Here is a 13,025-nt window from a genome sequence, read left to right as displayed (position 1 = left end):
GCATATGTAATGCAACAGCTATGTTTTTTTTAGATCCGTCCGTCTTGTATAATTACTGCACATTTTGCAGTCTTTTTTACATACATATATTCACAGTATATCACACTTAATTTACATGTAATTTATATGGGCATAAGTGTTGTGTGGAATGACGTGTAGAGGCAAAATGAAAAACACATGGTGTGTTGCAATACTTTTGACACACACTGTAGGTTGACCTCTCATCAATCCCAGGTCTTTGCCTGTTCTGTGTTCTTGAGTGAGGCTCCAGCCTTTACACTTTTTTTTAACATTGCAAAATTTAGGGATTACCTCTCATCTGCTGCCTTTCACTTGTGCCACCAGATTGTCAGCCTCCCCCTGGCTTCCCCCCACATGTCCACTATCTACTACACATCTACAGTACTCTACAGTAAGACTCTAGTTAATTATGAGTGTCACAAATGCTATACAGATATCCTGTTCTCTCTCAAGGGCTTATAGGGAGATTGTTACCACCTGCTAGCCAACCTTCAATCTCCTAACAGACCCTCATCAGAGGTCCCAGGCTTCTGGGAGAATGTGCTATGAAGATTGTATATGGTTGTACCAGAGTAGGGCACATTGTGTGTCATTGTGTGTCTAGTCAGCTGTCTACAATTAAGGTTCTGCCACTTGTATCAGGAAAAAGTCTAAATTCTTATACTACCTTATAATAGTATAAAATAAGTGAAAAAAGTAAAAAAAGTAAAAACACTTGGAATGGATCTTGGTTTCTGAGAAAGTACTACAATTCATTATAAAGTCTGAAAGGTTTGTATAGTTTGTAAACATAAATAAGAGTTATTCTCCTTAACAATATATAAAATGCATTATAATGGATCTCTAAAATTACAAGGTTAAATCACTCTTGTTAATTATGGCAAATATTATAATTGTTTATAAAGCTCTTAAATCATTTTAATATCTTAATAATAGTTATTTTCCCTTATATCTGTTTGTTATTAAAATAACAGTTTATAATTATATTAATACATTATATAAATACATTATAATCTACATTAATTAGGGGTGAGACAGGTTGTAAGATTGATTAGCTAAGAGTGTAGGTGTGAGCATTGTCAGTGTGAGTAGGTAACTGGATTAAGGAGATGGATACACTATAATAGTGTGTAGTGAGTGAGTAGTGTACTAGAGAGTGTTGAATGAGCTAATTTGAGCTGTAGGCAAAGCTGTATCTATATGTGTACACTGTATACTCTGACTATGTCTTACAATCAGAGGTGTAGTGAACTGAACTGTTGACTGAGGGGTGTATTCCCAGGGTGTTCTGGCCTAAAGGGAGAGCTGTACCTGTGAGACAGGTTTAGATTAGCAAGTAGTAACAAGCAAGAAAAGATGGGTACACTGTGACAGTGTGTAGTGAGTGTGAGTAGTGTATACAGATTAAGATCCAGAGTGTTAAACAAGCAGGTTTGGACTGTAGACAAAATTGTGTCTGTGTGCATGTACTCTATTGTCTATCTATAGTGTCTAATAGGAGGTGTAGTAAACTGAGTCATTGATTGCAAAGTGTATCTCTAGAACATTCTAGCTTGAAGGGAGAAGACAATGTGTAAGGTGTGAACAGACTTAGCTCAGGAGGGGTAAGTAGTGGCTACTACTTCTGTTATTCAAAATAGTGTTATAGACAGTACTAGAGAATGTAAAGGTACACAGTGTGAGTCTATCAAGGATGTCAAGCATAGAATGGTGGGTAGGGAAGAAGAGTATACATAGAGTCAGAGAGAGGATTGTACCTTAGGAGTAATCTGACATGGACATTGTTACAAGTGTGTGCTCATTATTGTTGTCTGTACTACAGAGTAGGAAGAAGTACACAAATGTATGGAATTATTGAAGAAGTTGTTTAGCATTAGTCAACAATGTGGATGTGTGCACAAATGCAAAAAGGAAGGTGAACATAAAAAAGTGAGGACAGTAAAGGAGAGGCAACACAAATGGCAGAGTAAGGAGTAGGAGGGATGGAAGGGAGACAAAAAGTTGGGAGGAGAGGGATGAGCAACTATTGTACAGACTATTATGAAGTAGGCTGGCTACTTACACTTTATACTGAAGGACAGTGTTGTCAGCTAGGTTGTGTTATTACAAGATCCAAGACTCAGTGTAGGCATTATAGTAGTAGATTGGAGAGACAAGTACAGTAATGTTTGTTGCCTATGTTGTTGTAGGTAGAGTGCCTACTGGTAGGACACTTGTGAGTAAAGGACTTGACTAGAGAGAACAGAGGTGACAACATAGTATTAAGGGTAAAGGGTTAGAGAGATAGTAAAGGTAGAAGGTAAAGGAGTGACAAAGAGAAATGTATCATTATATACTCTCAATCTTCAGCAGTTGATTACATAAGCAACTATAATATGAGTTGTCAACTGATAGAACATTTCAATTATTGTATTTAGGTATAAAATAAAATAACTAATCTACTTTGTAATATAGTAAAAAGTAATATGACATGTATATAGCTTTCTAAACACACTAATGTAATTATTACAAGTAGATAAAATGCTTTTTACAATAATTGTAAACTATTTGTATAAATAGTCTAAGTATAACACACATATTATATACTTATAGTATACTTTTATTAAGATAATAATGATACAACAAGTGCTCTTACACTATTATATACATTAATATACCTTTTGCATAAATTATAAGGTAACAATTATTATTCTTACATTATTATATTGTAAATATTACTCTTTCTTTGAAATTATAATAAAAATGTAATACAAGCATAATACTTTAGGCTATTATACAAAGTTAGTATAATACTTTTAATAGATTGTATTTATCCATAACACTTACTTAGCCTTTATATACATTAACATGTCTTATACAAACTTTACAATTGATTTGTAAGTCTTGTAATTACTTTACAATATATATACAATACTTATGTTACTTTACAAAGTCTACAATATATTATAAGAAATATGACTTTTTCCTAATGTGAGAATATGCTTTACTATACTACTTTAAGTAGATTATCTACAGACTTGCTCTTACTCATAACCTTTCTACTACTCATCACAATCTTAAGCTAGTGTCTAGAAACAAGCTGTAGAAGCCTCTACTATTCTATTCCTGAAATTGTTTGAGAAGAACACTATCTTAGTACTGTTACTAAGGTTAGGAACTGTTACACAATTGCTCTACCAGAACACTGTCAAGAAACAAGCTATAGAAGGACCTACTGTCCTAGTTCTGAAATTGTGTAAGGAAGTACTATCTTGATACTACTACTAATATCTGAAACTGTAGTATAATTCTCTTTAGGAGCTATAGGTTCTATACTAACAGATACTGTTTACTTTTAGTATAATAAATGTTACAATTGAGCTGTTGACTATAGTGTATTTGTTATATACTTGTTGTACCTACTATAATACATATCTCTCTATTATTAAAGTGTTTGTCAAGACTGTCTATTCCTTACTATACTATCTCTTGCTCTGTTACTGTCTAGTGTCTACTGTCATTATTTACTATCTACTAAGAGTATAAAGTCCCTTTCCCTTCCCTTCCTGTTTCTTAGAGTATAAAGCCCCTTTTCTAGTCATAAACCTAGTCAGAGTACTAAGCCCCTACTAGTGTCAATTCCAGTCCTAAACATATAGGACCTCTACTAGTATTACCTCTTGTTTCCTAGAGTATAAAGTCCCTTTTCTAGTTATAAACCTAGTTAGAGTACTAAGCCTCTACTAGTGTCAATTCTAGTTCTGAACATCTAGAGCCTCTACTAGTATCACCTCTAGTCCTAGACCTTGCTAGAGTATCAAGCCTCTGCTAGTGTCATTCCTAGTCATAAACCTAGCTAAGAATTATACTCTACTAGTATTATTTAGTCCTTTCCTGTCCTGTCCTGTCCTGTCCTGTCCTGTCCTGTCCTGTCCTGTTCTGTCCTGTCCTGTTCTGTCCTGTCCTGTCCTGTCCTGTCCTGTCCTGTCCTGTCCTGTCCTGTCCTGTCCTGTCCTGTCCTGTCCTGTCCCTGTTTGTCCTTCTAGTATGAACAGACTCTCTGTTACCTCTATATACTCTGTTTTACCTACACACTACTTGTACTCTTATTACTCTCAGAATTAGTGTGTCAATTTTGTCAACCTAGTTCTTCTACTCCTTCTAGCACTAATACACACTTGAGAATGGCTGTTTACTTCTCAACCATGTGTTTCAATCATTTTTTTCCTCCCTCAAGTAGTAGGTACTAGTATAACTAAAGAGTTATTGAGTTCTCTTTATTATACACTCTAACTTTCACACTCCTTTTTACTCACACTACTAAACAACTCCTATCACCTCTGACACCCAGCCTACTGTTAGTCAAACAAGACCTTCTCAGTTGTCTTCTCCTTATCTACAGTAATACTGTACTCACTAGACCTGTTAGGTATCATTCACACATTCCTTACAATACTGTTTAATGTCTTGACTATGTGTTTTAGTTAACATCTCAGTTGTCTTCTCCTTATCTGTAGTAATACTGTACTCACTACTTACTAGACCTGTTGGGTATCATTCATACATTCCTAGCAGTACAGTTTTACATCTTAACTATTGTGTACTCCTTGTCCCTGTCCTCATCTCTGTGTGTTTTCATTGACAAGTTGAAGCCTTCTTAAACTTGTGACTGTATGTTCCTTGTCTTCTGTCCTTACCCTTTTGTATTTCCCCTCCCCCCCCTTACTATAATCTTCCATTTTACCTCCCCCCCCCTTTACTATATCCTTTCCTTTACCTCTCCATTAATTACTTCCCTACCCCCTCCTTTTATTTCTTCAGAGTAGGGAAGAGTGTAACCTCTGAGGTTACACACGTGACTTTAGTTAAGTATATAAAGGGCTATTTGTAGACACTTAGAGATTATCTTCATACTTGCTCCTGTACTTAGGTCAACCTCTCATCAATCCCAGGTCTTTACCTGTTCTGTGTTCTTGAGTGAGGCTCTAGCCTTTACAGTCACAGACAGAAGGAATGGGTGAGAGATAGAAGATGTGCATATGTGTCCTGTAATACTAATAAAGCAAATGACACAATTAACAATGGTGGATGATGGGAATTTCTCTCAGTGAAGTGTTCACGGAGGTACTAGGAGACAATGTGTGGTAGAGTTCCCGAACTTGTAAACACTGCCAGTAATACAAATTTGCTCCTGTTAGTACACGTAAGCATGCCTATTTTGATCATGAGTGGCCTAAGAAAGATGAGTATCATTATTTATACTCGGGACATGATTAACATAGTGTTTTAATTTTCCCCCTCTATATGACATACAATATAGGTAACGTCAGAAATCAGGTTAGGTCAGACATGCATATAGTCAGAAAATTATGTAAAATGGCTAACCTGTCACCCTGTGACCCCGCCAAGCCCTGACCTTAATTATATGACCTTGTGAGCTGGGTCAAGTCAGATTGGGTCAGAACGAGCCAAGCGCCTGATCAGAGTGGCTCATGGCCTGACCGTGCCCGCCATCCAACAGAAGTACTGGTACCAATACAGAGCTTATGGTGCAGCGGTTTAGACCACGTGCATACTTTTTATGGCTAGTTGTATTGAAAGGCTGCTCATCAACCAACTTGACGAACATCAATTCCTTCTCCTTCCCATCATCCTACATATTCATTTCACCAGCGAATTCAGCCATGAAGCTTGAAGAGCTGCCCGTCGAAGCGGTCGCTCGTATCCTCTCATTCCTCGACTGGAAAGATCTCCTCGTCGTTTCGAAACTGTGCCGCTTCCTGCACGAGGTCTATCAGAGCTTTCCAGAGCTCCAACTCCCTTATGCAATGCAGACGTACGGAATGATTGACACAGATCCAACGCTCAGCATGCAGTGCAAGCTAAGTGAAATAGAGCGTCGAGAACGCGCTTGGCGAGAGTTGGACCCATTGCACAAAGTCACAGTCAAGGTTCCCCACCGAACTTCAAACATACGTGACTTGTCTGGCGGCGTCTATCTCCTCGGAGACCGCAAGAACTCACTAGTCTCTCATGATACTAAAACGTTACGATTCTTTGATCTCTCAACTTGTACAACTGGTCCGACGGTTCGTGAAGAACCTTGGCCGGAAATATAACTTGAGACGAATATCGTGGATGGTGGCTTTGGACTATATGAGTTCGACCTTGTCGCCGTGGTAGGAGTCACCCCTCCGTGAGATTGTTCGCAATACCTGAAACATACCTTTTTTTAAATCTTATTTCATCTAGTCTCAATGAAGAACAGGGTTCTATCGTGCTCTCGTTCCGGGAACTGTCTACGGGTGCACCACATCCTCTTGCGAAGCGCCCAGATGTCTTTGTTGATCCCGTTTATGGACATGAAGGCAAACTGTCGATCATGATGGAGATAGTCGGCCCCACGTCTTCTCTTGCTCCTGGCCTGGTCCCGAACCATGCCCGGAGGAGGACTTATGCAGCATCACGATAAACTGCTCCTCTTCAATTGGTGGGAAGGCAGAACGGTTACGGCACGTACAGTCTTCTCCAAACGTACACATGTCCATTCCAAAATCCTGCTGACACTTGCAATGTTTATGTGCTTTGTTAGACCGAGATTGCTCCTCCGTCGACTTGGGATGATTTCGCCTTTCTATCCCCGGCGCTTATTCTACTCCCCAATAATGACCACACGCTTGAGATCGTTCGTCTACCAGATGTTTCAAAACCTTATTGTTCGCCGCCGATAGGATTCGAAAGGGTGCTTATCCTCGAACTCCCCGCCCTGCAACCTCTGGTCAGGATTGACAAGATTCGGTGTCGGTCAGAGCCTAATCCAAAGGGTGCAATGCATCCACGGGCAGCGCAAATCTGGTCCGAAAATACAGAATACACCAGAAGAAAGCGACGATCACCTATGTCACCCGACCCGATGAAGACAATTGTACTCCTGAGATTTTACTACCGTGAATACCCCAACGAGGGGCAATATATTCAGATGGGAGGATGGGGTGTCCTCCGGCACAGCATCTCACTCGTTCTACGTCGCCAGTTCTTGCTTGACATCGCTAGAGAGCTCGAACGCAGTCCTGTTCTGACTGACGTTATGAAAAAGTCCGATAGAGGGAAGAAACCTTGCGCCCCGAGTTTGCCTTGGCGTCTGTGGAGCACAAATGCTTGGTGGCAAGCCGCCGACATGCAGCTACCACACAGAGTTATGACATCTGCAGGGCAAAGATACCTCGGTCACGGTATTGACGAGAATGGCAACCTTGTTGTTAAGGACTTTAACCCGTATACTGTTCGTCGGGCGCGTGCGGTGCAACGGCCTGGATATTGTGTGGCCGCTGAAGAACTGATGGCCGGCACTGGCGATGAAAGTGGACTTAAGGAATGTTTGAGTATAGAATGGATGATGGAGATAATCATGGACTCGGGATGGAATCTTTTGCGGAGGGCTGTACAAACCTGCTGGGGTCGTATTGCACCGACAGAGAGGAAGCGGATGCACGGTTCGTCCCAGAAACCGAATCCTACGCTCGACTCTCATCGTCCGACGTCAACTTAGAAGCACCCACAGACGACTCGCTCTTCTACACTCCAGATTCCTCGGACTCACCTCCAAGTTCGAACTCAGGAGAGGATACAACGTGGCAGCGCGTCCGTATCATAGAGGAGTACGACGAAGTCGAAGAGGCCGAGCTTCGCCAACTATTCAATGAGAAATGTAGCTCTCCTCTTCCGTGTGTTGAGTACGTGTCGAAGAAGTCATATGACTATCATGGGTTACTGATGGACGATGAGAGGATTATTGGATTGAGGGTAAGTAATTTAGTTTTTACGATTTTTTATTTTTATTTTTGTTCTAATTTTCTCGTCTTCGTCTGACTGGCGTATTTTGTGTTGATGTTTCAATTCATTTGCTTTTTTTTAGCACAATGAACATTGGTCTATTGTCGAGTTCGACGTCTTCACAATGTAAAGGAAGAAAACAACATGAAGAGGCTAATGCCATCTTGTGTAGTTAGAAATCTCTATCTAACTATCAAGTCGATAAATGAAGTATTTAGATCACTGTTGATTATGTTGTAAAGGTGGTATTATTAAACCTTAACTTCATTCCATTGTACCTAAACATACAAATTATAAAAGTAATTAACTGTTAATTTTATGCTACCATACTTAACCTATTGTCTTTTCACACAAGTTGTAGTCTTCGAGTATTCTAAATTGGGTTTAGTTTTATCTTTTAAATTTAAATTTCTTTCCTTTAGAAATACAGACGGAAGAAATACGTATGAGAGGAATAAGTGTGCATATATGTGAGTCCAGTGATAAGCAGAACGACAGTAATGATAGCAGTGGGTGGTGGATGATGGGTAATTCCTCCAAGTAGTGTCTGTACTGATAGAAAGATAAAGAAGGTGTGAAGATAGACACTAAGGTAGAAAGGATGAAGACGAAAGGAGAGAATGTAGGTAGGTAGGCAGGGTGTGGATGTGTAAAAGGGAGTTTTACAGATAGCCAGAACGAAAATAATAATCACACAGGTATTGTCGTACCGAAATCCGAAATCCAAAGGGGCTATAACGTACAGAGGAGCGGGGTAGGAAGGAGGGGAACATATGTGGTCACCGATCAACCAATAAAACTCCTCGAAAATAATAGATCAGGAAGAAAAAAGTACAGAAAAGAAAGGAAAGAAATAGACAGAAATTAGTCAAAGTTCAAACCTATTACTTCGCCGCACGTATCGCATCCGCCAGCGCATCAGCACTCGGCTTAGCAGCAACAACAGCAACGTCAATCTTCAACTCCTCACGGACGTGTGTAGCTGTTGTAGGTCCGATGACGGCTATCCGAGCTGGGGGTGGACATCCCTTTGATTTCTTTTTCTTTTTCTCTTTATCCGAAGAGGAAGAGGAGGAAGAGTAGGAGGTAGATGTTGGAGGATAGGTGGAAGAGGAGGTGGAGGGAGGAAGGGTGAAGTGTTCGCGGAGGTAGGGGACAGCGTAGTCTGCGCCTGAGGGTGCGAAGAGGGCGATCCACCAGTCTTTTACTAAAACACCGGGAAGAATGAGTAAAAAAATTAGAGAAGGGAGATCAAAATTAAGAGCAGGACGTACTTTTCGGCTGAGCCGAAATAGCATTACGCAGTGCATTAGGAAAGTCAGGAGACGGTCTCGTCGCGTATACTTGTACGGAGTCGAGTTCGATTGTATCGTCCGCGGAGAGGATTGTTGGTAGTGCGTCGCGGGTTTTGTCGCCGACGAGGAACAGTAATTTTGTCGGACGACGGAGTGCTCGGCGGCGGGGGCTGGGTGAGACGGGAGTCGGTGGAGTCGGGCTGGCGTTAAGATTGGTATTAATATTTTTCTGGTCCTTATCACCCCCTCCTTGCCCGAGATGTTCATTTGGGTGAGTTGAAGTAAACACGCTTAGGTTGTCTGTCTCCATTGAGCCGGTGAGAGTGAGGCTTGTGCTGGAAAATGATCCAGAAACGGAGGTGCCTCCGCCATTGCCATTAGTAGTACTGCTCCCAGTAGCAGACGACGATGGGAACTGGGCTGCTTCACGTTCTGCCCTAAGCCGCGCGAGAATGAAATGCGCGAGTTGTTCGCCTGTGCCTGATTCCTCTGCGCCGAGGACTTCTCGAGGAGCAAGGTGCGGTGCGCATGATGCAAGTGTGTTCGTCAAGTCGCGCACTGCAGAGCCTGTTGCGGAACCGACAGCGTAGAATGGTATATTCGTCCAATGTGCTGTACATCACAATCAAATTCCAATCACCGTTAGTTGTGATTTTGTTGTGCGCGGCAAGTGAGTTGTGAACGCACCTCGTTCGTCAACTGGCGGTGGGACTTTCCGCGCCGCTGCAGCCCACGCGTCGACCGAACGTTTGCTCGTCACAATTACGCCCATATATCCATGAAAGCTTGGACCCGTTTCGAGAATCCACTGCAATTCTTCGAGTGTTTGGACAGTCTCGTATACAGGCACCGACGTTGCTGGAGCAAGCGCCTTCTCATAAGGGTCTTGTGATGTACTTCCATTCACACTCGCATTATTCGTATTTGCTGCTTCGGAAGGAGCACGAAGGAGAAGAACATGAGACATGGTGGTACTTGTCGTCGCTGCTGATGTCGGGCGAGGGAGAAAGATGAAGAGGGCGGGAAAGGACACATTTTAGGTTGGGCTCTTTGAGACACGAAAGGATGCGAAGAGACACACAAATGATGATCAAGTTCTGCCGAACATGTCCTCTGCCCAACTCATTTTGGAACTTTCTATCGCTCCGCTTAGATTCTAGTCCACCGAATAAAGTCCATGATGCAATGAATCGCAGACACTAGTACCAACAATTAATTAACTGTCGTTCATTGAAGCGATTTATTTCCTGGAAAATTGAGAAAATGTAATAAAGCACCCGTGGGAATAGTACTGTCATTGGATGATCTTCCCAGCGTTGTCGCTGACATAACCCTCCTCACCTCTCGCTCGTTTGTTCCGGTTCTGGCCTATCGAATGATCTAACTGCCTCCGTTCATTATCGCCATATGGGCTCGCAGAAAGTAAATGAAAATGTGAACATTGGTCTTCTATTCGCGGGAATCTAACTGTTAATTCCACCTTCGTTCTGATTTGATTGCAGGGACGGTTTTATATGAGAGAGACACAGCTTCAAAAGTAAGGGATGAAATTTCGACGTCTCCGCAACTGTTCTGTGAACTAGCTTCCCGGAAAAGCATATACTGGTAGTCTGGTAGTCTGCATGCAGCAGAGTCATACATTCAACCTACTATTCACTTTACCTACAAGGGGTAGATACGGTTCAAATTCGAATGACTGCTGCCTCCTAATCAACCATCTGAAACTATATAATGCACTTTCCCAGAATTATTGTGAGTGCAGCATTCAGTCGTGATTCACTCAATTGTTAAATTTGTACGGCTCCGTGATGGAGCAGTCCCAACATTGCAGGTACAAACGAGAAAGGACTTCAAAAGAAAGGGATGACATTTCGACGCTTCCACGGCGCACTAACTGGCCAGGTACACTAGTACTTTGCACACAGCAGGGTCATACAAAAGTCTTGCTATCCACAAGTGCCTACGAAGCGTACAAGCAGTCCAAACTCGAACAACTGCTCCTTCCTATTCAACCAGATGAAGCTATGTAATGCACCTTTCCCGAATCATCATGATCGCAATCTTCAGTTGTAATCCACTCGCTTTTTATCGTAATAAACCCCTTTCTCTCGGGCAGTTCGAGGTAGCGTTCCATCTGTGTATGTGTTTTATCTGGAAGTTTTACAAACTGCTTTGTGTTTCCGCCCACAAACTCAACCAGAACCGGTGGTATTACAATTCCAAACTGTTGAAAAGCCCATTGAAGATACTTTAGTGACACACAAACGAAATTTTGCAGCATCCCCACCTAGTTGTAAGTAATCAATCCTAGTCAAGTTAACAGACACTTACATACTTTAGGGTCTTTCGTCGTGCGGAGTTCAGCTTCTAATGCCGGAAGGTCGTCCTCGTAAGAAGTATCTGGCGAACAGAATTCGGATTCTCCTTGAGGCGATTTCCTAATGCAGAATTCTTGTGAGAATTTTTCTGCTTTCTTGATTGGTGATTCAATAGTCACCTTGTATTTTGTATGTTTCTTTGAGGTGGTGGCAGACATGCCTGTGGTTCAAATCAAGATTCGGGGATCTTTGGCTTCATCCACATTAGCAACGGTCGTCTTGACTTATAGGCTTTGCAACACTGTGCAAAACTGATTGATCGTTGTAAAAATGAGGTAATCGTCGTCCTAACTTTGTTTCACTATTGATACGCCACATGGGCTCGTAGAAAGTTTAACAAAGACGCAAACGTTGGGCTTCTAATCACGGAAGTCTAATTATCGATTTCAACGTCACTCTTATTCGACTACAATGACAGTATACTATCAAAAAAGGAGAGGGTTTCAAAAGAAGATAATGAAATTCGACGTCATTGCAACTATTCCGCCAACTAACTACGCAGAAAAGCGAATATTGGCATATAGCAGGCTCATAAATGCCGACAAAGTCTGCACGTAGCTCGGAATCGAAAATGGTTCCTTTGTATTCAACCGGACGAAGCTGTATAGTGTACATTTCCTGAATCAGCATGTTTGCAATCTTCAGTTGCAATCCACTCGCTTGTTATCTTCATAGGACTCTTATGGTTACGCACTTCGAGTATGCGTACCATCAATCTATTCATTTCATCTGGAAGCCTTATGAACACCTTTGTGTTTCCGCTAACCAACGTGAGCGGAACCAACGGCGGCACAATCAGACACCTTTCGAAAGACCATTGAAGGTACTTCAGTAACAAGCAAATTGAAGTTTACAGCGTCGACCGTAATTGTAAATAATCATTCCTAGTTAAACTGGATATATGCACCAAGTACATACTTTTTGAGTCTTTCATTATGTGGACTTCAGCTTGCAGCCCCGGAGGGTCTTCGCTTTGACTCGTATTGGATGGGCAGAATTTAGATTCTCCCTCAGGAGATTTCTGAATATAGAACACATGTGAGAAATCCCTTGCATAGGGTGATTCAATAGAGACCTTGTATTTGGTATGTTTCTTTGAGGTGGTAGCTGACATGGTTTGAATAGGTATTCAAGTTATTTTCCCCCACATATGCAACAGTAAAACTAGTCTTGATTTATAGGAGTAAGAAGGATGTGCAAAGTTGATTGTTTGTAAAAATAGATGTCCTAACTTTGCTCTTATCATAAAGTGTAGTATGAGCTTGGAGAAGCTAACTGAAAGTGTAAACTTTAGGTTTCTATCTGTAGAATCCTAATTATCAGCTCTGACATTGCTCTGATTTAATTACAGGGAGAGTATATTAGTAAGGAAGTATTAGCTTCAAAACAAAGAAATGAAATTCAACATTGTTACAAATGTCTGTCAGCTAGCTGCCTAGAAAAGTACAAGCTATTTAATATAGTGTGGCAAACTTATACATAACTACTAGGAGTACATTTGGCTCAAATTGGAATAGCT

General features: G+C 41.4%; 2 protein-coding genes across 2 annotated transcripts; one reads left to right on the top strand and one right to left on the bottom strand.

Moving 5' to 3' along the window:
• Positions 1-5,684: 5,684 nt before the first annotated feature.
• On the top strand, positions 5,685-7,963 carry FOMMEDRAFT_154315 (uncharacterized protein; the record flags this gene model as incomplete). Its single annotated transcript, XM_007264847.1, has 6 exons — positions 5,685-6,089; positions 6,126-6,196; positions 6,253-6,427; positions 6,593-7,493; positions 7,550-7,803; positions 7,916-7,963. The coding sequence occupies 6 exons, from the start codon at positions 5,685-5,687 to the stop codon at positions 7,961-7,963; spliced, it is 1,854 nt and encodes a 617-aa protein (XP_007264909.1).
• Positions 7,964-8,309: 346 nt separating this feature from the next.
• Positions 8,310-10,117, bottom strand: FOMMEDRAFT_105376 (uncharacterized protein). The gene is made up of 3 exons (XM_007264846.1): positions 9,816-10,117; positions 9,108-9,740; positions 8,310-9,040 (listed from the first exon to the last, which is right to left on the bottom strand). The coding sequence occupies exons 1-3, from the start codon at positions 10,093-10,095 to the stop codon at positions 8,718-8,720; spliced, it is 1,236 nt and encodes a 411-aa protein (XP_007264908.1). The 5' UTR covers positions 10,096-10,117; the 3' UTR covers positions 8,310-8,717.
• Positions 10,118-13,025: the final 2,908 nt, after the last annotated feature.

This window comes from Fomitiporia mediterranea (assembly GCF_000271605.1).
Source record: "Fomitiporia mediterranea MF3/22 unplaced genomic scaffold FOMMEscaffold_4, whole genome shotgun sequence".
Lineage (NCBI taxonomy): Eukaryota > Fungi > Basidiomycota > Agaricomycetes > Hymenochaetales > Hymenochaetaceae > Fomitiporia > Fomitiporia mediterranea.
This window is presented reverse-complemented; position numbering and strand designations above follow the sequence as displayed.